We start from the raw sequence: 26,725 nt of genomic DNA on the forward strand, positions 1-26,725 counted from the left end.
CATGGTCTTGACCTCTTTGCTAATATTCTCATTCCTTCTACTCTTCAACTGTATCTTGGAGGCTCAGTCCAGTGCTCCAATGTGGGTCTCTGCCTCTGTTTCCATCTGTTGTTGGATGAAAGTTCTATAGTGATATGTAAGATAATCATCAGTCTGACTACAGGGCAAGCCCAGTTAAGGCACCCCCTCCTCTACTGCTTAGGGTCTTAGCTGGGATCATCCCTGTGCATTCCTGGGATTTGTACTAGAGCCAGGTTTATGGCTGACTCCATAATCGTTCCCTTAATCAAGATATCTCTTTCCTTGCTCTCATATCTGTCCTTCCTATATGTCTACTATTCCATTGCCTCAAGTTCTCCTCAACCCTCCCCTTCTCCCCTTACTTCTACCCCATTGCCCCCAGGCTCCCAATTTTGTTAGGTGGTCTAGTCTGTTTCCAATTGCCAGATATATATATATATATATATATGTTTTTCTTTGGGTTCACCTTATTACCTAGCATCTCTAGGATCATAAACTATAGGCTCAATTTCCTTTGTTTATAGCTAGTATCCACTTATGAGTGAGTACATACCATATTCATTTTTGGGGTGTCTGGGTTACCTCACTCAGTATAGTGTTTTCTAATTCCATCTATTTGCATGCAAAATTCAAGATGTCTTTTTTTTAAAACCACTGAGTAGTACTCTAATGTGTACACGTGCCATGCTTTCTTTATCCACTCTTCAGTTGAGGGTCATCTAGGTTGTTTCCAAGTTCTGGCTATTACAAATAATGCTGTTATGAACATAGTTGAACAAATGATTTTGTAGTATGATTGAGCATCTTTTGGGGTATATTCCCAAGAGTGGTATTGCTGGATCCTGAGGTAGGTTGATTCCCAATCTTCTGATAAACCACCATACTGATTTCCAAAGTGGCTGTACAACTTTGTATCCCCACCAGCAATGGATGAGTGTTCCCCTTACTCAACATTCTCTCCAGTATAAGCTATCATTAGTGTTTTTGATCTTAGCCATTCTGACAGGTATAAAATTGTATCTCAGAGGTATTTTGATTTGCATTTCCCTGATAGTTAAGGAAGTTGAACATGTCCTTAAGTACCTTTTGGCCATATGAGATTCTTCTGTTGAGAATTCTCTGTTTAGTTCAACCCTTTATTTTTAATTAGGTTATATAGAATTTTAATGTCTAATTTCTTTATTTCTTTATATATAATTGAAGATCAGTCCTTTGTCTGATGTTGGGTTGGTAAAGATCTTTTCCCATTCAGTAGGCTGCCTTTTTGTCTTATTGACTGTATTCTTTGCTTTACAGAAGTTTCTCAGTTTCAGGAGGTCCCATTTATTTATTGTTGCTCTTAGTGTCTGTGCTACTGGGGTAATATTTAGGAAGTGGTCTCCTATGCCTAAGCATTGAAGGTTACTTCCCACTTTCTCTTCTATCAGGTTTGTGTGGTTGGATTTTTATTCACATCTTTAATCAATTTGGACTTGACTATTGTATATGGGGATGGATATGGATCTATTGTCACGTTTTTACATGTTGGCATCCAGTTATGCCAGCACCATTTGTTGAAGATGCTTTCTTTTGTCCAATGTATAATTTTAGCTTCTCTGTCAAAAATCAATTGTTCATAGGTGTTTGGATTAATATCTGGGTCTTTAATTTGATTCCATTAGTCAACATTTCTGTTTTTATGCCAATACCAAGCTGTTTTCATCCATCATATAAATAAACTGTAAGAAAAAACACTGATCATTTCATTAAATGCTGAAAAAGCATTTGACAAAATTCAATACCCCTTCATGATAAAGGTCTTGGAGAGATTAAGAATACAAGGATTATATCTAAATATAATAAAAGCAATATACAGCAAGCCAACAGCTAACATGAAATTAAAGGGAGAGAAACTCAAAATGATTCCACTAAAAATCAGTTAATCAGTACCTTCAGTGATGTGGCAGGATACAAGATCAGCTCAAAAAAATCAGTAGCCTTCCTATACACAAATGATAAAGAAGCTGAGAGGGAAATCAGAGAAGCATCACCTTTCACAACAACCACAAATAACATAAAATATCTTGGTGTAACACTAATCAAGGAATTGAAAGACCTATTTGACAAGAACTTGAAGTCTTTCAAGAAAGAAATTGAAGATACCAGAAAATGGAAAGATCTTTTATGCTCTTAGATAGGTAGGATCAACATAGAAAAAATGACAATCTTACCAAAAGCATTCTATAGATTCAATGCAATTCCCATCAAAATCCCAGCACAATTCTTCACAGACCTTGAAGAGCAATAATCACTTCATATGAAAAAACAAAAGAACCAAGATAGCTAAAAATAATCCTGTATAATAAAGGGACCTCTGTAGGTAATAACATCCCTGACATCAAGCTCTATTACAGAGCTACAGAAAAATATCTTTTTTCAAACCCTTGCAGCTAACATGGTGTTCTTCCAAAATTCCAAGACATCTAACACATTTCCTCCCAATAACTGATCAATTTCATTACTACTTTATGCTACAGGGCCTGGTAAAACCATATGTGCTCTGATATTTGTTATATACAAAGGATAATTTCTATTTCAAATTATTTATTGAAATTGAATAAATAAGAAAGTTAAATCTGAATTATCTGGAATAAGTTTTACAGTTTCAATATGTAAAACAACTCTTTCTGTATATTGGTAGTCAGTAACTATAATCAGAGATTCTGGAAAATCTATTAATTCAATGAGAATAGTATGTAATTCTGACTTTTAAGCAGAATAATATAGACATTGAGGGACTTTCCTTAATTTTCTTGACTTATAAGTTACCTTTTCTGATTTATTTGCATCATCAGAGAATATAGGGGCTCCAGAAATTAGTGTTACCTCTACAATATGAGGAAAGATCCATTTAGTTCTCTTTTCAAATTGAAGTCTCTTGCTTTGAGGATGTTTGTTGCTAATCTTTCCTCCCAAAATTACTGCAAGCTCTTTGCTAATGTTCATTTTCTGTCTATAATGAGGAAATTTTTAGCATTAGTGAAATGTACCAAAATTTCTGCTGATTACAAAGTTTTAATTTTCCTTTTAGAATCAACTCAGAAAACTTTTCCACTTAAGTCTTTAACTTCTTACTTTCTTTGTGTAGTAAAAATTTCCATTCAAAAGTATTATCATTTCTCTGTATTAGAATTTCAGTAGGAGAATTGTAGATGGTAAAATGACCAGAATATAATCAAGTTGTAGATCCTAATGATCCATATGTGCATCCCATAATTTCTTTTCTACAAAATTCCATTTTCTGTCAGCCTCAGCTGATCATTTTCTTGAACTCTTAAGTCCTTATTGTCTTGTAAGTTTTGAAATAAATTACTTAGTTCTTGAGTTATCAATTCAATTGTGGGCCATAGCAAGTTAATATCTCATAGCAATTTTTGAAAATCATTGAGTTCATAATTGATTTCTCCTGATTTTTACTTTCTGTGGTTCATTTTTGGAAATCTATCAAGTATCCTAGGTAATTAATAGAATCTTTTCTTTGTAGCTTTTTCAGGAGAAATTTGTAATCTCCAACAAAGCAAAAGTCTCTTTACTTCTAATGTTTTCTCTAAGACATCTGCATCTGAATCAGCTAGAAGGCTTCATTCATAATGTGGCGAATTGTAGATTGAGGAAACTAATCACAAATTATTTCCAGTTGCTTTTGTACAAAATACTGATATTAGGTAGGGCTGTTTAACATTCCTTGTGGAAGAATTATCATTGATATCTTTTAACATGCTGAGCATTATTATAATAACTAGGTAATGTGAAACTAAATTTTTCTCTATCTTGTTCTTGCAAAGGTATAGTATAAAACAATCTTTTAAACTTGTTATAGACCATCCTTTAGGTAATAGAGAAGGCAAGGGAATTCCAGGCTCTATAGAGACCATTGACTGAATCATGATATTAATAACTCTTAGATCTGTTATCAACTTCCATTTTCCAAATTTCTTTTTAACAATAAATATAAGAATACTCCAAGGACTGAATGATTCTTCAATATGTTGAACATTTAGCTGTTCCTGTATGAACTGTTCTAAGGTCCGTAACTTTTCTGATATTAAAGGTCATTGATCCACTCAGACAGGTTTTTCAGTTAACCATTCTAAAAGTAGGGCTGTTAGTAGTACATTTGGAAGATAAGCAGCCATTGTGACTTGTTCATGAACGACTTGAATGTTTGGTGATGGTTTCATAACTTTTAATAATTTTTCAGTAAAATTATTGAGGCCACTGGAAGTGGGATTAGGATTTATCCCTAGTGAATGAACGGGCTTTTTGGAGCCCATTTCCGTTTGAGGAATACTTTGCTCATCCTAGATACACGGGGCAGGGACTTAGTCCTGTCTCTAGTGATATGCCAGACTTAATTTACTCCCCCTGGGAGACCCTACCCTCTCGGAGGAGTGGATGGGATGGGGTAGAGAAAGGTTAGAAAAGGAGGAGAAGAGAAAGGGGAACTGGATTTGGTATGTAAAATGATAATAGATTGATTCTAAATAAAGTAAATTTAAAAAATGTGCAAAAATAAAATCACGAATATTGTAAGTAAATGGATGAGATTGTGAACAATTATCTTAAATGGGTAATCCAGACAGAAACAAAAAGCATGTCATATTTTCTCCCTTATGCGATTTGACCTTTTATTCCTCAAATATGTATGTTTGTTTTGCAATGTGAGAAAATTTGTAAAGGACCATGGGAGAGTGGAGATCTTTCAAAGGAGAGGAGCTGCAATCATCATATAAAGAGGAATAATAATGACATAGAAAGGATTCCATGGAGTGGGTGATGGAATGTCAGGGTAGACAAGGAAATTTGGTTAGAGATGCCTAACACTGAAGGCCTTTTGAAAAAGACACAATGAAAGCACTGAACTAAGTGTCCAATCCCATAGAAACTGTAAATACACACACACATACATGCAAGCACAAATTAATTTAAAAGGGTTTAAACAGAGTTACCCTATAATGAGGGGTGCAAATCCTCAATAAGACACTTCATGTTGGAAAATAAAATCCCTAGTACTGGGAATGAGTAACTCTTTTCTGAGTTGTTGGACAATGGAGTTCAATAAACTACAAGCAGTACATCCTATTGTGAAGACTAAGCGCCACAATAGGAATATAACATATACTCACACATAGGTGGTTTTTAAACATAAAGCAAAGAAAATCAGCCTACAAACCACAATCCCAGAGAACTTAGACAACAATGAGGACACTAAGAGAGACTTACATAAATCTAATCTACATGGGAAGTAGAAAAAGACAAGATCTCTGGAGTAAATTGGGAGCATGGGGTCCTTGGGGGAGGATTGAAGGGGGGAAAAGGAGAATCAGGAAGGGGAGCAGAGAAAAATGTAGAGCTCAATAAAACAACTTGGGATTTAAATAAACAAAAAGAATAAAATACTATTAATTAAATTGATTTACTCAATAGGAGTGAGAAAGACCAGGAATCCACCAATTTCTCATCCCATGAATCTGGATGCCTTTGCAGTCTGAATCCAGTGTGGAAGTCTTTTGTTGGACATTTGAACACTTTGTTAAACTGTATTGCTCTTCTTGGTCTAATAAAATGCTGGACGGTCCAAAGCTAGGCAGGAGGTATAGGCAGGCCTTCTGGTGAGGGAGGGGAAGGAAGAGGAGGAATCTAGGCAACTGAGAAAGTTGCTAAGAGTCATGGAAGAGTCAGGATTAGTGGTGCCTTGTAGAAAATAGATTAATTGAAATGAGTTCATTTATATTATAAGAAGTGGTTAGGAACAACCTAAGCTAAGGCAAAGCTTTCATAATTAATAATAAGTTTCTATGTCAATATTTGTGAGCTGGTAACCCTAAGAAAAGCTTATCTACAGGAGTTTGGGATGTTCCATGCAAACTTACTGATGTTTAGTTCTCATTAGAAGACCAAAGACACTTGAGTATGTCATCAGAAAATGGCTAAAGCAGTGATAGACATATTTGATAAGAAAGAAACAAAAGAAGTTAGGTGGCAATGCTTATGCTTCAGACTTCAATTTTAAGATCCATTTTGAGAGTAGGTCTTCTCTTTTTTACCACCTCAATCAATTTTCTCAGCAAATACACAGGTGGACCCATCGTTTCTAGGTCTTTGGTCTGGAAAGAGTAAAGGGCAAAGCAAAACCATTCACACAATGGTTAGAAACAAAATAAAGTAGTCAGATGGTGCCACGTTTCTTCCTTCCCAGAGGACATGCCCACAATGATCACACACTAGTCTTTCCTTCTGAAAAGTTTCACTGTCCTTCAATATTTTTATAGTCATAGTGGGACCATGTTTTTATCACTTGGACCTTTGAAGGACCCTTAAAATCTAAACTGTAGCAGTGAGTATACTTCTGTATTTATCTTAAGCTGTAGTCTCTTCACCTCCCATCCTATCTTCTTAGGTCAAAACTCATTGATGAATATGGAGAATGAATCAACATTTTATTGCATCTCTGTCATTTTCTTTAGTGTGTTCTTTTATCCTGTTATTGCACCTGGAGATTAGAATATAGACTAAAACATTGCCTTCAAGTTCTCTTACCAGGAGCCATAAAAGTTGGAGAAGTGTTAATAAGTAGTTTAGTTATGTTATCTCCATTAAATATAAAATCTCTGTCTTTGTGATAGTGCCAGTTATTGCTATTCTTTGAGTAGGTCATCAATATCGAGTTATAATATTCACAGAATATTGGTTCCAGGAACCGGTTGCTACAATTCATTCAAAGGGAGAGATATAAGCAACATCTACTCACTCCTAAAGTCTGAATGCATGATCCCTCCAAAGTTCATGCTGAGGAACCAACGAGTTTTATACTCTTTATTATAGAGGAAAGATGAGGAACTGTTTACAGGGATGTAGCTGCTCCTATCTGTACCTGAAACAGACTTTGGAAAACCTTTAGCAAACAGAGATAAAGGTTTCCCATTAGCCTCATAGATGGAGTATCTCTCTTCTCTTGGGTTGTATAATCTAGCCTCACTCAATTAAGGAAGAGTTTTACACAACATATGATAGGGAGTCTCGAGTGGACACTTAAGTAAGGTTCCTATTACCCTCTTACTCCCTCCATAAGGAGGCACAGTCATTAGACGTGCCTGGCTAGGAAAATTCTTTTTCAAGGTGATATAGCTAAACTCCCCAAGATTGTTATACCTTGGCTTAGAACTCAGTCACTCAAAACATTCCCTGTGCATACAAAGCCTGTTCGATGTTCTAGTACTTTATAAAAAATATAAATAATTTGCTTATATCCAGAAATCTTTATCCTATATATTTCATAAGTTAAATTTTCTCAAAGTTTCTTTTAACACATAATGTAATGGAAATTTAAAGTGGATGTTCTATGATTTCTTTCATTTTATTTATTCTTCTCTCATAAGGTTTTTTTTCTCTTATGAGCTATACTTGGTTGATTCTGTATGTCATGTTTTTAGAGAGAGTGTTCAGGATCCATCTGGCTCCTACAATTCTTCCTCCCCTTCTTCATCAAGGTTCCATGTGTTTTAACTAATTTTCATCTAGAATTTTTTGCTTGCACATATGTCTTCTGAAGGACTACAAGGGTTTGGCACAGATCTATGAGTAAAACAGAAAAACATTTGGCATCATTTCGTTGACTTTCCCCCGCTACAATTGTGTTTGGTTCTATCCCTGGAACTCTGGGCTATTCCTGGCCTTTCAGGTAGTGGTGGGTATGTGCTCCATCTCATGGTATGGGACTCTAGTTAGACTAGATATTGGTTGACCACTATTGCAAGTTTTGTGCAACCACTGCCCCAGCACATCTTGTAGTCAGGAAAGATTGTGGGTGAAAGGTTGTGTGACTGGTTTGCATTCCAGTCAAATACAATATTGTATAAACATTTTTGATCTAAAGTTTGCTGGAACTGGAGAGGTATAAGATGTAGATTTAGAGGTCAAACTATGATTTAAATTCTGTCTGTTAAATATTCATTAAGGAATAACTAAAATATAATTTTAACTTATAATTTGTAATAATTTATATTTATATAATTCTAATATATAATATCTTTACATTTTATGATTTAAAATTTATAACTATAATATAATTTTACATCAATTTCAATCATTTACTTTTGCATATTTCTTATATATTCATATTTTTCTCTTTCCTTATTTACCTTTGAGGAAAATATTTCTCAAATAATTTCATAAACTCATATATGTACAGACAAACACATACACAGAATAATAAAGCAAGCTTGAAGACTCTTGTATTAATGTATTTTAAATATTTGACTATTTTAACTTTTATGGGAAAGTATTTGAATTGGTAAAATTAGGAACTCAAAACACATTTCTTCTCAGAATTTCATACACTATTTTGTTTTATGTTACATTTATTAATATTCTGCAGTCACTTAAAGTATCCTAGTAAGGAAAGCAATAGAATTAACTATGACGTTATGAATTGTCATCTGAATGCAAAAATCATTGGGGAATATCAAATACCTCAAGACCAACTTAATATATCAGAAACAACATTTTGATGATAAAAATCAGTGTCGTCTCTAGCTTAATACCTACTACCTTAATTCTCTGACTGAATAAAATTCGAAAAGAAAAAAACTTCCTTCACATATATTGTGAATGAGTTAAAGAATTTCATAAGAGGATTAAATATTTGTAGTTTTCAGTCCATGAAATATATATGAGTGGGACAAAATTATCTATTTAGAAAATAATGTCATCAAAATTTCTTAGGAGAGACCACCTTGGTATTTTTTGAAGGATCCACAAATTTCAACGGAAAAATTGATTCATTGATTGAAATATGGGGTAATAAAATCTGAGTAAATCAGATAGAATTCTGTATGCTATTAGTAAGAGAACAAGTCTACTACTTTATAAATATCTTCAAATTTGTTTTATTATTCTATGTGTAAGTGTTTGGCTTCATATAGTCTGTGAATCACATGGTACCTACAGAGGTTAGAAGGGGGCATCAGACCTCCCGGAACCGGCATGACAGACAGCTGTCAGCTGCCGTGTGAATGCTGGGCCCCTGGAACAGCAGCCAGTACTTATCACAGCTGAACTGTCTTTTCAGTCCAAACCTTTTACTGTTTGATTGCATACTTTAAGTAGAAACTCAAGCAGGAGAAAATGAGAAATGAACTTTAAAATGCCTATATATAACATAAAAAAAGCAGAGTCTCAGAATTAACTTGTCTTCTCTCAAGAAACTGAGTGAACCTTGGCTAATAAATTATAAAGCAGAAACTATGAAAGATGAAATGGTCTGTACTGCTCTTAGTATAATGACTCTTGTTCACTCACTTTTTAGGTATGTCAATAATATTGAAATGTTTGTAATAAAGCAAAATGCCACCAGAAAAACTATCACCATTTTCAAATCCATCCTCCAGATTTTGTATAAGGAATATAGAGGATCCTAAACAGAAACTAAGAAATTCAAAAATTAGACAATAATAATGTTATGTATAAAATATAAAAAAATAATCTGTTCTGTCCCTTTAAGAGATGAGCTCTACTCACTCACTCCCTGCCCACTAAAGCAGGCAGATCTTCCTTCCTGCTTGCAGCCCAAGTCTCTTTCCTTTCCATCTTTCTCTTGAAGAGGCAACTTCTGCCTCTCCCTTCTCCCAACTTCTCCCCTTTCCCAATCTCTGTTTCTTTCTCTCTCTGCCCTTCCTCTTTCTTCCATTTTCTTCCATAATCCACTAAATAAATATCCAACATCACTCTGCATGGTGTGCCTATCCATCTGTCTCTCACCTACCACCTGACTCCCTGCCCAGGACCAGCTGCCTTCGGAAACCTTCGACATGGTCTTGTGGCATGCCCATCCATCTGTCTCTCCTTGTGGGACTCGCTGCCGCTCATGGCCCACTGCAGCCGCTTGGGGAACTGCAACGCCTTTGCCTGGGACTGGCTGATCTCAGGATCTGCTGCCCGCTGCCTGCCCCCATTCAGGGACCTACAGCATAGTCTCACGGCCCACTGCCTGCTGCAGCCACTTGGGGATCCGCAGCGTTTTTACTTAATCCACTACAATTGTCATAAAAAAGACGTGTTAACTGAAGATCCAGACATAAATCCACACACCTATGGTCACTTGATTTTTGATAAGCAAGCTAGGAATGTGCATTGGGAAAAAGACAGCATCTTCAACAAATAGTGTTTGTCAAACTGGAGGAGTGAATGTAGAGGACTGAAAACTGATCTTCTATCACCCTGTACAAACTCAAGTTCAAGTGTATTTAAGACCTCAACATAAAAGCAGATACACTGAAACTTGTAGAAGAGAAAATAGAGAACAGCCTTGAATACATTAGCACATTAGGCAAGATTTTGAACAGAGCACCAATATCACAGGCACTAAGATCAATAATTAATAAATGGGACCTTGTGAAACTGAAAAGCTTCTGTAAGGCAAAGGACATTTTCAACTGGAAAACGAGGCAGTCTACAGAATGGGAAAAGATTTTTATCAACTCCATATCCAATTAGAGGTCTCTTATTCAAAATATATATGGAATTTAAGGAGGTTAGACATTAATAAATTAAATAATCCAATTAAAAATTGGGTACAGATGTAAATAGAGAAGTCTCAATAGGGGAATTTCAAATGGCTAAGAAATATTTAAATGTTCAACATTTTTAGCCCTCAGAGAAATGTAAATCAAAACCACTTTGAGATTCCATCTTACATGTTAGAATGGCAAGAAACAGAACTTGTTGGCTAACCAATGTCTAGGTTAACTAGAGGACTAAGCCATAAGAGTCAGCCCATTTCTTACTCTGCCTGGATGGCCGGGAACCAGAGACTGGGTAGCCTACAGACAGGATACAACCAAACATGTATTATTTTGTCAATTATTATTGACAAAATAATCAATAAAATGATTTCTAATGATATTCTGCTATACTCACAAATCTGTGCCTTGTCCAGTCATCATCAGAGAGACTTCATCTGGCAGCAAATGGGAGTGGATACAGAGATCCACAGCAAGACAATATGCAGCAAGTCTACATTGGCGGTCTATATTGGCTCCCTACCCTCAGAGATCAGGGAACCCCACAGAAGATGGGAAGGAAAGAATGTAAGAGTCAGAGGGAATGGAAGATACCAGTGAAATATGGCCCACTGGATCAACTAAGGAGGGCTCATATAGGTTCAAGGAGACTGAAGTGGCAAGCCCATGGCTTGCATGAATCTGCACCAGGTCCTTTGTGTATATGTTATGGCTGTTAGCTTGGTGTTCTTGTGAGACTCTTAACAGTGGAAATGGTTGTCTGCTCTTGGGACTTAATATTTTCTATTCAGTTGCCTATTTCAACCTTGACAAGAGTGTTTTCCTTGTCTTATTTTATCTCATTTTGTTGTATTTGGCTGTTGTTTCTTGGAGGACTGCTCCTTTTCTAATGAAAAAAAAAGAGGGGGGTGTGGATCTGGGGAAGAGGAAGTGTTGGGGGAATTAGGAGAAGTGGAGAGGAAACTGTAGTCAGGATGACTTGTATGAGAGAAGAATCTATTTTCCATAAAAATAAAATGTGCACATACAAAGAGAGTAATAAATAATAACTTTATATCCAACTTTTTCTTTCAATAAAATTTCAGATAAAAATGATTTATTTTTATTTTATGTGTATTAGTGTTAGCCTGCAGGCATGTATGTACACCACGTGTGTGTGTGTGTGGCCAATGCCCACTAAGGCTAGAGGACTTATTGCAGGAGAGGCTTTAAAACTGGAATTATGGATAGTTACAGAGTACAATATGGGTGCTGGAAACAGAACACTCTGAAAGAGCAGGAGACCATGAAATAGATAGGAAATGGGGTGGGGAAAGGGGAGAAATTGGAGGGATGAGAAGGATAGAGGGAAATTGTGAGTGGTCTATGCAAGCACCAATTCTACCAAAATGTCACTCCATGTGAGATAAGGCAGTTTAGTTTAACAAGACTCAATAGTTGATGTTGGTTCAAACTTTGAGAATATAGTACTAGGTAGCTTATTTCAGGCATATTTAAGCACAAGTATAATTTGGAAAAAGTTTCTTCGTGATATTTAGCTCAATTCCATGGGTACAACAAAGTTTAAGTTATAATTGAATCAAAACTCTTGTAAAGTAAAAGTGAGATCTTCCATATGGATAGGCCCTATACATTAAGTAAGGAAGCAGGCACAGGTAAACAGTTCATGATAAGAGTATAGGGGTGAACAGAGCTATAAACTGACTGAGATTAAACAGGCTCATGATAAGAGTCTGAAGGATCTGGTGTGACCTGACAACACCTAGGGCACAGAGATATTCTCCTAGCTTTCAAGGTAGAAAACCAATAACAAGTATCTCTCTTTGAAGAGATAACCTTGTGTATTTAATATTTCTGGCTTTCCTAGTGCTTATCTGTTAACACAAGTACCTACAAGTCTTCTACATCTCCCCTTCTTTATTTTTTGAAGGGAAAATACTGGATGTAATAGAGGACAATGTTAAATGCTTGCATGCATGACATAGCCAATCATAAAAAAATTATAAGAATAGTTAACAGAGGACCAAGGACTAAGAAAAGTCATCTTATTGTATCCTCATTGTTTCTCCAAGGTCTCAGCATGAGGAGTTAAAGTCTGGCTGTCTCCACAAAGTTATTGGCTTCATCTTCAGTCTTCCTCTTGAAACATTTCCTCCAATGAGTTAACTGTCCATATTCAGATGCTCTGAGATGCTGTCCACATTGGATGCATTGAAGCAGGAAACATTGGGAACTTTGTTCACTTTCTGGAAAGAAACAAGCATAACCTTACCCTAATGTTACAAGAACATCAGGCCCTTTCCACTGATTATTTTTTAGATCTTTTCATTTACCATGCACTTTGGATTTTATCTCATTTAGCTTCCACCCAGGCAAATGAAGATTTATGCCTTTGATGAGGAGAATTTCAGGACTAGGCAGTGAGAGGCAGAACTGGAAATTTTATTGAAGCTATTTACCTGAGGCTTAAGCATGAGAGTTAGGAGAGAGGGACACTCAAGCATGGGTATAGGTTCTTCAAGGAGGAGCCTCAGTTATCATAGCTATCAGCTCTGTGTCCTAGTCAGGGTTACTATTGCTGTGATGAACACCACAACCAACAGCAAGTTGTTGAGGAAAGGGTTTATTTGACTTACACTTCATAACTTAGCTCATCAATGAAGAAGTCAGGGGAGGAACTGATACAGAAGCAATGGAGGGGTGCTGCTTACTGACTTGCTCTTCATGGCTTGCTCAGTCTCTTTTCTGATCAACAGTCGGGGAGTGGCTCCACCCACAATGGGCTGGACCTCCCCCATCAGTCACTAATTAAGAAAATGCCCTAGAGGCTTGCCTACCACTCAATCTAATGGAGGCATTTTCTCAATGGAGGCTCCTTCTCTAGTGACTCTAGCTTGTGTCAAGGTGACATAAAAGTAGCCAGTACACTTTTTGGGTTCCTAGTCTATTTGGATGCACACCTTCCTAGGCCTGGATGGAGGGAGGAGAGCCTTGGCCTGCCCTCTTTTAGGACTGGAGGGGGAGGGGAGAGCGGGAGAAAAATGGGAGGAGGGGAGGAGTTGGAAATTTTAAATGGTATTATTTATAAAGCAATAAAAAGAAAAAAAAATAAAAATTCTTTTAAACAGCAGAAAACAAAATAGCATAGCAAAATGTAGAATAGTATGTAGGGATTTAGGTGAGTGTATGTAACCTCTTTTTATATTTAAAATCTGTCATTTAAATATTAGATGTTGTCATTCCACAGTAGCTTGATCCTGTGGATTGTAACGGGTTTCAGTAACATAATTAATATCTTACAAACTATAAAATACTTTAAAGCATTTGTTAGTACAAATTGGACCATTGTCAATATTTAGTTGTAATGGGAGTCCAAATACATTTAAAATTTGACGAAGTCAAGTTTCACATGTGACACTATGGTATTTTCCTAGAACTCCCAGGGCCCCATGTTATGTCTGGGGCCATGTTCTGTAGCAGACTAACTGGGAAGTGGCACTGTGCATGCCTGTAGCGCACTCCAAGCATGGGTCTCTACACACGTTAAAAGTAGAGAAGTTACAAGACACAGACAAACCTAGGTACAGATACTATGTTGATGTGAGAACCACCTACTAATTATGCACTAGAAGCTTGGAATACTGTGTAAAATAAGCCTTCAATACAGCAAAGTGCTTGTGAGTCTCCTCTAACTTTCTTTCTTATCAGAGTCTGATTGTTCATGTCCGAGCAAAAAAAAAAAAAAAAAAAAAAAAAAAAAAAAAAAAAAGAACAAAACTAAAACAACAAATAAAACCTACTTAATTAACAATGGCCATTAATTTCTAAAGGTTTAAGTTAAGGCTTTTATAAAATACTTAGGATTTTTAAATTTTAGGGAAATTTTAATTTTGAGTTCAAGAAGACTCTCCTACTAGGTAAAAGGATATTCAGAAGTACCTGAGAAATAACGACAAAATTTTCCCCTACTTTTGAATTACAAAAATAGGGAGAATTTCAAGAACTGACTGTAGGTTTTACATGTCCTAGTTACAATTGTTCCTTAGTAGATGTTGGGACTGTTTTAACTTTTTCCCATGAAGGGGCTGTTGATCAATCCATACACTGTCATTCCTGCTGTGTGGGAAAACAAAAAGCTAAGCATTGAGACAGCTGAGCCTTGGAGCACAGGTGGGGCTTATGGAGCCTCACCTGCCCCTCCACGGGACTCAGGTGTCTTAAGAGATCTGTCTGAACCTGAGCAATAGAAAGGATGCCCAGTCAGGACTTGCTGAGATATGTCTTGCAGAGAATTCTCTCGAAATGATCTTCCTGAGAGGGTCTGAGAATAAATTACTGTGCTCCATCTTGCAAATTAATTGACAGGAATTTATGTCACCTTTCATGGTCTCTCTTCCCATTAGCTCCTATGTGCTTCAATTAACAAGATCTATGGCTGCTTATTTAGCAAACCAATGACTGAATTTACAAAATTGCAGAACTGTTGTTTTGATTATATTGTTCTCATGGATTTTAACAAACACTTCAATAATTGTTTAAAATGCTTTTTCTCAAGGGTCTGAGAAGAAACCATTTTACTCTCTCATTTGTGATTGCAAACCCTTGGGTGAGAGAACCAAACTCCCACTCCCTGTTTCTATTTAAGAAAAAAAATTCTTAACTCTTCTGAGGGTCGAATTTCTCACTTTGCACATTAGTTTTTGGGGAGGGATCTCTAACATTATGGCAAGTAGAGTGATGATTTGTATGAGAAAAGAGGGTAGTTTGACTGAACAAGACTCAATAGTGGGTATCGTTTCAAACTTCAAGAGTCTAACACAAGAGTTTATTTCAGACATGTGTAAGGAAGCACAATTTGCAAAAAAAAAAAAAAGTTTCCCCGTGATAATTAACTCAATTCTATGTACACAATTGACCTAAAACTAAAGACACAATTGCATCAAAATTCTTGTAAAGTACAAATTGCATCATCTCTAAAGATAGTTTCTATATATTAATTAATGAAGTAGGTTCAAGATAAACAAAGCTCATGATAAGGGTCTAGGGAAGACAGCACTATAGATTAACTGAGACAAATAGATTAAAGATAAGGATCTTGGGGCAGCTGCTGTAGCCTGGCCACCCAGCACAGAGGTCACCAGGCTAACTGAGTTAATCACCTCAGTTCCCAACCTTTTAGGCAGAAAACAGTAATACTTTTGAAGAGACATGACTGTGTGTTTAACATTCCTGGTTTTCCTAGTGCTCTTGACTGCTAAGCCACTCTCCAGCCCCATGTGCATACATTTTTACTGCAACATTTTAGGACTGTATGTTATTGACAAGTCAAAAGAATCGATTATGAAAGCTTTTCTTCTAGGGTAGTCAGTTCTAAGTTCTCGTCGATGTTCACATGGAAAATATGTTTTTATAATAAAGACATGGCTTTTAGCTTTAGACATGAGCTAGATGCTTCAAATATTTAACTTTCATGAGCACAGTTTATAAATGTTGCTGGTCTGGTACTTAGCGGTATTTACACGATTTTAAAAGAAAAAATATTAAAATTTAAATGAATGTTTAATTTATCCATTATATTTTCAGTTCAAAATGTCAGAGATCAAATTTTAAAAACTCATACATCTCTTGAAAAGACTTCACTAAACAGAGGCGTTCCAAAATGTGTGAATGAAAGAACTCCCTTCCCAACAGTATCTGGAAGGTTAATTATAATTGTTCAGTAAGAGCTGGGACAGACATTTATGTATGAGGCACCAACACTCAGAAAAGGAAAAACCACAGTAGTCCCAAGAAGGAGGCTATAATATATCAGCCTTTCCTTTGGATTTTCTTATAGTTACTAAGACAGAAGGATCAGAAAGGTCATCTTCTAGACATCTGAGCATAAGCCACATGAACTAGATCTTCTGAGTTGCCACCATTCCCAGGATATTTACCTTCCAGTCTGAAGTAAATAAACGAAACAAGCTTTAAGATGAACACAATCAGCACACACAGGACAACACTAATATCTTCTAACCACAAAGTGTCCAATTCAAAATGTGGATCTGAAACTTGAACTGGGAAAAGAGAAAAGAATCAGGAGAGTTACAACCAAGAGGAAGGCTAGATCACACATTAAGGGTAGCTTTGCTTATCAGGTTCCTGTTGCTACATTCTTCATGTATGTACAAGAACAATACATGAAAAATTTGGCATACTTGATTTTGGAGATGAGCATGTTTTATTAATCCTGGAAGAGGTTATGAGGAGACAGGCACCCATTTTTCTCAAGCAACATGGCTTTTGTTCTTAATAGTCTGTCTGAAGAGCATATGGATTGATTATGATTTATTTTTTTATTTTATTAATTTTTTGTTATCACTGAGGCTCCTCAAGAGTTCTGTCCCATATAGAGTATAATGAAACAGAAAATCCTTAGATGATCAGTATCTGTGAAATGGAAGAGATCTTACAATTCTCAAGTATCACCTTCCCTAGGAAACATTCTCTCTCCATCCTCATCTCTCGCTCTGTCTTCACATTTCAACTGCTATATATCTTTCCTGATACCCATCTGTACCACTTTCTGTCCCACCAGGGTATCACCTTAAGACCCACTCATTGACAGTCTAGATCTGTGGGAAGAGAGAAGTTTGCTTTCTCCCCATCCACCCACAGATACACCCTCCAATATAGGGCATAGAGATTCATCTATTGCATCCTTCTGAAACACTTCAAGTGAGGAATAATGTCTTTGGCCTTCCTCAGGTTTGTGGCTCATTCAGAAAGGAAACTGAAAGAGACAGATTTATAGGAGAAAAGAATACCAGATAGATTTCCTCAAAGTTCTATATGATATAGCAGCCTTTCGAATGAAGACCCATGACTCAGAATGAACATCCACTTTTGCGCACCTGTTTGATAAAGATGGACAGCTATGCAGAGATGTGATTGGACAGAAGGACAGACCCAACAGGGTGTGCCAGTTTGGCTTGTTTAGGACTTCTCATTTTCCTTTCTGATGTAGTATGGATGTTTACCCAGATGAAGTCCTTATGGACTACTGCCAAAAGTAGGCAAGAGAATCTCTGCCTGTCCAACTATGAAAAACAAAGGTGTGGAAGGTAGATCAGGGTTTCCATGTTTGGGAAGGAAGCAACTAGGATCCTGAACCAACTTGGAAAAGAGAAATTCTAGTTTTGGGGTTGTGTTGGAAAGAACTGGGAGAAGGAGGAAGGAGGGCAGAGGGAGGTTGGAAAATGCTCCCATTAATGTTATTTGGAGTCTTCACATTTACCAAACTCCACATCATATTTAACTCTCTGGCTTTAAGAAGGTTCATATTTGATACAATGTTACAAAATCATGTAATCCCATCCACCACACTCACTCTCACTCCACTATCCACTCTGAACTTTCTAACACATCTCCCTCCCAACTTCATGTCTTCCTTTTATTTCTGACAAGTCAATGAGGTTAATGTGTATTTCGATGAGCAGGGTGTGGGGTCATTCACTGGGCATAGGCAACCTACCAATGGCCATACTTCACACAAAAACGATTCTTTCTGTGCCTGCATCCATTAGCTGCTAATAGCTTCTGAGCTAGAAACAGAGCCTCAGAACTTACTGTTACTTCAATGCTGGAATTTTTAACAGGTTTGATCTTGACTCGACAAGTTTAAGACGCTGGAGCTAGTAAGATGGCTCAGCAGTTAAGAGCATTGTAAGCTCGTTCAGAGGACTTAGTTCAATTTCCAGCAGCCACGTGGAGGCTACTTACCATTTAGTTAATCTAAGACCATCTTCTGGCTACCATGGGCACTAGGCATGAAGAAAAAACATCCATATACATAAATAAAATTTAAAAAGACAAAAAGTTTAAGATGTTGAATTATTACCTCCTTCCTGCTAAAAGTATAATGCAATCAAAACAATTTACTAGACAATGTTGACTGTTGAGTTTTTTTCAGGAAGAAAAATCCACTGTGAATTATAAAGAAATTCTCTTTCTTGGAGCTGAATAATCAGTTGCATCTACTATTAAGTCTATGAAATTCAGAGCTCTAGAATCTATATATTGTGGCATGTGTTCTCATGGCCTGCTTATTAACCCTATAATTTAAGCAACAATTGCTCTTCATTTGTTAAATGTTCTAATAGGCAGTTGGAAGAAGACTCTTACAGGATGGCACCAACCTCTTTCTTATCTACCTCTTTGTTTTAGATGCAAAATAAGCATGACTCCTATAATTGCAAACATGGAAATGATGAACACCACTGAGCCCTTTAGCCAATGGGAAAATCTCCCAGAGAAGATACCTAAAGAAAAAAAACATAATGTTATTATCACTTGACATTTGATAGAGGCACACTACATTGGAAAAAATGCATCAAGAAAGCAAGAGCTATTGTGTCTATGTGTATGTATTGTTTTAAATTCTTTCTTTTAATTTTTTTGAGATTATAATATAATTACATCATTTACCCATTTCTTTCTTAGGGACCATTTCCAGGGATATGTGGAAATCAGTAGAAAATGCAATGTCAGGGTACAAACGTAAGGATGATTTTTTAATGATTTCTCCTTGTATTCATAGAAGAGTAGAAGATTTAGGATTAGAATGTAAGAGGACAGGAGGAAGAGGGACAGCTGTTTTTAAGGAGGGAGCATATTTGGGATTGAGACTAGGTAGGCCCTGCCTGAGTAAACTAGCTCCCCTTTACTCCATCTCACTTCTCATTAGCTGGCATCATTAAGAGAACAAAAGATAGAGTTATGATTTCCTCACTGTCATTTTTTATGGGTTTGAAAGAGGCTGAAAGGAGGATGAGTCTGAAGACTGCCTAAGAGATCCCAATTTCCATAATGTGTGAACTCACTACCATAGGTAGTTTCCATTCTTCTACTAGAGAGGTATAGTCTCTGTGGTTTGAATGAGAATGACCCCCATATAGGCTCACATGCATTGGTCCTCAATTGTCGAAATTTTCAGGAAGAATTAAGAAGTGTGGTCTTGTTGAGAAGGTGTGTCACTGGGGGAAGACTTTGAGGTTTTAAAAGATTTCTTCCATTCTGATTTCCATTCTCTCTCTCTCTCTCTCTCTCTCTCTCTCTCTCTCTCTCTCTTTCTCCCTCGTTCTCTCTCCACCACTTATTAGCAAAGAAAGATGTAAAAATCTTAGATGGTGTCACTAAGAAAACTGATGAGAAAACTGAGATCTACAGGGTGCTATCTAGCATAGAGAGAGTTGTGAATTTGTAGAGTGTGCCTTCCCTGTGTGCAACCAGACAGAGGCTGGAAATGGAAGCTGTTTCAGCCCGATTGAGGTTCAGGAGGACAGCTAGACGTCTAAAAGAGGAAACTCAGATACTGCAGAGAAATGTACAAACATTCATTCCCAAATCCTTAGGTGATGGACACATTGCATCTCTTGGAGGAGATTTAGAGGATCTGAATATGCTCTTGAGAGAAAAAATTTATGCCAAAAATAAACACGAGTTTGATAATTTCAATTTTATGGACACATGTTCATCACATTTAGTGATGAACTTTTTGAGATAATTTTATTATGATATTATAACCATTGGACATATTGTTCCTCCCACAAATCTTTTGTCTTCCCCTCAGTTTAGGATTCTTCCCCCAGACAATCTTGTTTTTACCTTCACCTCACACACATTTAAAATGTTTCTGGTACTATGTAAACACTACAGCCCACAAATGAGGAAAATGGTGATATTTGTGTTTATGAATTATATCAGTTAAAATTCAATTTATGTCCTACTAATCGTATTTCTGTTCTTTATAGCAGAATGAAACTCCAACACACATGGATACCGCATCCTTACATCCTTCCCAGTATGAATGATGAGTCATGAAAATTGCTTCCCTGGAATTCTTTGCTTATATCACAAGGAACTTCCACTGACAATATCTCTTCCCTAGAATTTGTTTATTGATTTCGTAAGCAATAATGAGAATGAGAGTCATGAGATTTGTAAGTTAAATGAGCTTCCTGATCCTTCTGAGTTTCCTTAGCTTCATAAGTGTTATGAGTCTTCATTCACTCTCTAGTAAGAAATATTTCTAGTTAAAGAAAGAGCTATACAACATTCTACCTCTTCATCCATCTCTATTTTCCTTGATTCACTCTTGTGACATTTTCTAAACTTTGGAGAAAGTTGTGAAAATGTCTATTATTTTCTCATTATGGCTGAAATTTGAATATATTATAGGTAAAATCACTGATTTTTAGGAACTTGGCCAGTTATGAGTCTCTACAAAGACTGCAGAAGAGAAATTTCTCTCTACATTCTAATAGCTGAAGTTCTCTATGGGTAGAAACACTTATGTTTAGAATACAATTTGCTGGACACTTCACAACTCTTTATCAAAACAATGTTAGTCTACATAGCATCATCTGGTGCTGTGAAAGCCATCAGTCAAGGAGGGCGTTTCTATCTCTGTCCTATCCTGATTTTTATGCTCTGTAGCCATAGGGTGCAATGTCTTTAGCAATAGGCACTATCATATAGTTTGGGCACAATAAACAACAGTAAGAAAAAAGCCTTTTGTGGTTTGCAGGGCGTTAGTACTTCATTGATCTCAGTGACTTTTTAAAGAATTAGTTTTCCTATAACAATGAGAATTTCATTTAACATCATTTTGACTTCCAGCAGTATCTTTTTTGTTGGGGTTTGGAAAAAACAAACAAACAAACAAACAACAAAAACCTCCCTAACTGTTGTTTTCATAGATGTTTTTCCAAATCATTAGGACTCTTGTGAGTTAGCCTTCCACAATGAAATCTCTGTTACACAGGGAAGACAAAGTCTTTCAAGGCTCACTACTGCCAATTTCAGGCAAGAGTCAACTGCTTTTGGAGACCTAAAGAACTCTAGTAGAGAACATGAGTTGGGATGAAATACTGCATGAAAAGATCCCATCATTTATATCGATTATTTCATTACAAAAAGCACTGTTGGTGCAGGTGCATATACAGGAGGGACTACCCATCTAGCCCTCTACAATCCAGTCATACTCCATCAGCCATCTCTCCCCACATCCTGGGGTGCTGTTTTTGCAGGAATCCTGTGGATCTTTCTACCCTTGATGGTTCACAGTCTGTACTGTTTTATGATGCTCATCATGGTTCACATTTAAGGAGGAACAGAGTGGTATGTAACCTGCTATGCTTACTGCTGGAGCTTGCTCCTTGGATCTGACTAGTTCTTAACTGACACCATAGCCCTGTTTTGTCATCAGTCATATTTGTTATTGAAAGATCATAGATGAAAATATTCACTTGTGGTTTACTTATTCACATGAGAGAAGCATACACCATGTATTCTGGTGGAGGATAATTACAGATCTCTATGACAAGTTCAATAATTTTCCTATGCTGTTTTATGATCTACATCTTCAATGAATTGTTTCTCATGCTTTAAATCCTTCTAGGAGCTCACTGGTATATAGAATGTGATATTTTGGTGAAAATCTCCCCTACCTTTCCAGTTGTCACATTTGTCTGTGAGTGAATATAGCAGATCTTTTAGTCTATAATATCCCCTGTTCATCATATTTTCATTTCATTAGCCATTTAACAACCCAATTTAAATATTCAAATCTATCAAAGCCTCTTTTATTGCACAACAATCATATCTCATTATGGGTATCAGCAAAGTTATTGAAGATACCAGGAGATAAGTTAACTTTTTCATTGTGTTTTCTACAAGCAAATTCTGCCCCACCTGGTATCCTGGGCACTGACATGTATATCTCCTGTATATTAAATTGCTTTAGTGATGTTTATCCTTCTTCTATTGTCTTCCTTGCTAATTATGGGAATCTTGGCTTGATGCCACGTTTAAGCCCTGATTTCATGTAGAGAGAGATGTCCACACCAAGAACAGCCTTTCCAAAGGATGCTCTACTCTCAGAAATCTCATTCCCTGTGTCATGATTGATAATTCACCACAGCGAGCATGCAACAATCACTACTGAAATGAAATTTAACATCTCAAATCATATGGGAAAAGGTATTGATATTGAGATTGGCCTGAACAAGATGACTTACCCTCAGGTTGATCACCCTAGGTTGATCAGCCTTAAATTCCACACTTAACATGCAAGACTCCTCCCCAACTTCTCTTGTGTAGACAAAAAACAAAAGTGTATCAACAGAGCTCTCATGACAGAATTACCATTCCACATAAGGGATTATGGAAACAATTAGTTTGCTTAGGATTACTTGCAAGATCATAGGTAAGCAGTTATTTACTTGAGTAAGGATAACTCAAAGAGCGATAACTTTAGCATTACATATTTTTTCCCAGCAGAGTTGATAACATACACCATTTACATCTTTAGAGCTCCATAGTCAAGTAGGGTGTCAATCAATGTAAGTAAATTGTTTTCATCTTTCCTTAAAGGCAGCACCAACTTTTGTAAACAGTATTGTGGAAACTCCACTAAGAAAAGCCAATAATGTTGGACCAAAACGTGGAAAAAGTTCTATATACCATGTGACCAAAAGTTTTATAACTGCCGGGGCAGACAGGCTTTGATGGCAATGAAAATAGCTTTAGCTCCTTCCTCTACTTCCACTTTTGTTCAATGCCACTCAAACCTACTTACCATGTATGAAATGTTCCTGAACACAGGAAGTCACAAGGGAGACCATCATCACAAATGTTATTATACACAGAATTCCCATCCAAACCCATTTCCATGAAAACAGTTCACCTGAAACATGAGTTCAAGAGAAAACTTAGCAATTGGGATTTATCTGAAATTTGTTACAACTTAAGATTCTACTACCCTGGAATATTATGGAAGTTTGGAGATGCAGTTATGATGGTTTTGGTAAAGAGCAGATCATGAGTAAAAATAAGCCAGGTGTGAGTGAATTTGAGGAAAATGTATGTGGAGGGCAGTTCTGTCATTTCTTCCCTCAATCCTGCCTCATAAGCTCCTGGGTAAAAAGAAAAAGGAAGATCTAAATTGACCCCAGTGTTCAGATATTGGCTTCCAAGGAGACTTAAAATGTTGGTACAAATCAAGGCTGCAGTCCTCATGTCTTGTTTACCTTGATATGTACTGTGCTCTATTCAGTGTACTCACTGGATTTGGGACTATTGTTTCTGAATGTATCTCATGACCTAAGTCAGTGCAAATGTACTTTTTCTTATTCATATGACATATTGCATCTTTCTTCCGAGATAAAATTTTACACCATCTAATATATGTCATTATGTCTAGCATGAGGGTATTTAGAGACCATCAAACATTCTCCTTAAGCATTTTGAGTGCTTTATTTGTGGGATATTGTGGGATAATGCTCTTGTACACTGTAAAGATTTTTCACTTGTATTGGTTTACTAAAATTCTGATTGGCCAGTAGCCAGGCAGGAAGTATAGGTGGGGCGATCAGAGTAGGAGAATTTTGGAAAAAGAAAAGGCAGAGATGCAGTCACAAGTCAGATATAGAGAAAACAAGGTGAGAATGCCTTTCTGAGAAAAGATGCCAAGCCACACTTTCAAAATAGGTAAGAATTATGAGTTAATTTAAGTTGTAAGAGCTAGTTAATAATAAATATGCGCTTATTATATGCTAAACAGTTTATAATTAGTATAAGTCTTTGTGTGTTTATTTGGGACTGAAAGGCTATGGGACTAGGTGGGACAGAAACTTCCATTTACAGTGGAATAAACGTGTATTGAGTTGTTACTTTTGTGAATGTAATTCCCAGGGTTAGTTCCTATTTAAGATAAACTACCATGCCTTTTACCTCAGTAAGGTCCACATTGAACTTAGCCGGCTTGGCAGTCAGTCAGTAACAAATTCCTGCATGATTAAATTTGATTATGATCTTTCCTTTATCATCAAACTTGTGTTTTTAAATATTTTTTAAATGGAACAATGGTTAAACATTTTCCACTTCCTAATAGTATAACACAGAGTCCAAAGTGTATGCTTATTCCAATTACTTTAAGACATACTGTTTAGAGTTAATAAATACTTAAATAACATATAAAATCATAAAATATACATTTTGTTACTCAATGAAGGTGTAATACATTAACAAATATTTCAATTTATCTTACATCATTTATATACCCATTTATGTTTGTTATATATTATATATATGCTATAGGAAATTCTACAGCCAGTAGCCTTTAAGTTACCTGCCCTTTGAGGCTTGACATCTTATACTATTTATGCTGATGTCAAGCATGCATCCAGCCTCTTTTCCGGCTGCAGGCTTTAGTTGCAGTTCTCAATTCCAGCAGAGGATATTGATTTGTGAGTCTACTGCTAAATAAATAATCCTCTATTATTCTCAATTCTGAGGTAGTGTGGGATTTCTTTTAAGTGTCTATCTTCATAAATACATATACATAAACATATATATGTGTATACACATATGATCTATAAAATTGGTGACTTTAGTTCGTTTAAAGACCTCTTCTAGAAGCCAAGACTGCAGGCAGGGGCACCTCTGACCAGCGAGGGGCTCTGTTCCTGTGGAGGGGTAAGTGTATTGTTCCTGACCGCCACACAAGGCCGGTTAGGGAACACACAATACTCCCGCCACCCTTATCTCCCTGACTACTCCAAAGGGGCAGCTTCCCCAGCTAATCCCTCTCTCCTGCAACACCATCCCAGCTTTCTGCCTGGAACCCATACCCTCCCCTCTCCTTTTTTCGGGGCTTAAATTCCTCCATCTCAGCCGGGGTGGGCACCGCAGGACGTACAGGCGGTGAGTGCAAAGGGACGGAAATCCCTTTGTTCTAAAGCCTGCCTGCAGCAACCTAAGGTTGCAGGCAAAGTGATTCCTGGATAGCAAGGGGCATTAATCCAGTAGCAAAAGACCCAGCGGAGGGAAGAGCCATTGGAGAGCATCTGAAGGAAGAGATGGGCAGGCGCCAAGGCAAGAATTCCTCCAACAATCTGAAAAACAACACGAAAACACCAGATCCCAGCGATCTTATGACAAAAGGACTTGAACACCCTATACCGGAAGAAGTGGAAAACAGTGTCATTATAAAAGCAATAGAGTCTCTTAAACAGGGTATGAATAACTCACTTAAAGAAATAGAAGAGAAATATAACAAAAAGATGGAAGAAATGAGTAAAGAAATGGAAGACAAATATAACAAAAAGTTTGAAGAAATAAGTAAATTCGTAAATGATACCCTGGGAAACCAAGAAAAAATAATCAAACAGGTAATGGAATCAGTTCAAGAATTGAAAACTGAAATGGAGGCAGTGAAGAAAACACAAACCGAGGACCGGCTGGATATGGAAAATCTAGGTAAACAAACAGAGACTTCAGGAACAAGCATAACCAATAGAATACAAGAGATAGAAGAACGAATCTCAGATTATGAAGACACCATAGAGAAAATAAATGCCCTGACCAAAGAAAACAGCAAATCCAACAAATTCACATCACAAAACATTCAGGAAATATGGGACATAATAAAAAAACCAAATCTAAGAATAATAGGAGTAGAAGAAGGAGAAGAATTGCAGTCCAAAGGTCCAGAAAATATATTCAACAAAATTATAGAAGAAAACTTTCCCATCCTAAAGAGTGATATTCCTATGAAGGTGCAAGAAGCATACAGAACACCGAATAGACTGGATCAGAAAAAAACATCCCCTCGCCATATAATAATCAAAACACAAAGCATTCAGATTAAAGAAAGGATATTAAGAGCTGCAAAGGAAAAAGGTCAAGTAACCTATAAAGGTAAACCTATCAGACTTACACCAGACTTCTCTATAGAAACCATGAAAGCCAGAAGGTCCTGGATAGAGGTACTGCAGAAACTAAGGGACCATGGATGCAAGCCCAGATTAATATACCCAGCCAAGCTTTCATTCACTATCAACGGAGAAAACAAAATATTCCAGGATAAAAACAAATTTAAACAATACGTAACTACTAATCCAGCCTTACAGAGAATATTAGAAGGAAAATTACATCCCAAGGAATCCAACATTGCCAACACTGACTACAATAACCCAGACATCTAGCGACCCTTCACTAGCACAACCCAAAGAAGGAAAACACATACACTCTACTACCTAAAAAAAAAAAAAAATGACTCGAGTCAACAACCACTGGTCATTAATATCTCTTAATATCAA

The 26,725-nt window shown here is 36.7% G+C and overlaps 1 protein-coding gene across 2 annotated transcripts in view; it reads right to left on the bottom strand.

The window, feature by feature from the left end:
* Window positions 1-11,616: 11,616 nt before the first annotated feature.
* LOC148122724 (selection and upkeep of intraepithelial T-cells protein 2-like) overlaps window positions 11,617-26,725 on the bottom strand; it is a 35,678-nt gene continuing 20,569 nt past the window's right edge. For both annotated transcript variants that reach the window (XM_087904735.1, XM_087904736.1), the window contains 3 exons: window positions 23,203-23,310; window positions 18,776-18,883; window positions 11,617-12,826 (listed from right to left, as the gene is read on the bottom strand). In XM_087904735.1, coding sequence (XP_087760861.1) covers window positions 12,669-12,826; window positions 18,776-18,883; window positions 23,203-23,310 — 374 coding nt within the window. In that variant the 3' untranslated portion in view covers window positions 11,617-12,668. The remainder of the gene's footprint in view (window positions 12,827-18,775; window positions 18,884-23,202; window positions 23,311-26,725) is intronic.

Source organism: Myodes glareolus, chromosome 3 (genome assembly GCF_982192425.1).
Source record: "Myodes glareolus chromosome 3, mMyoGla1.1, whole genome shotgun sequence".
In the NCBI taxonomy this organism is placed as follows: Eukaryota; Metazoa; Chordata; class Mammalia; order Rodentia; family Cricetidae; genus Myodes; species Myodes glareolus.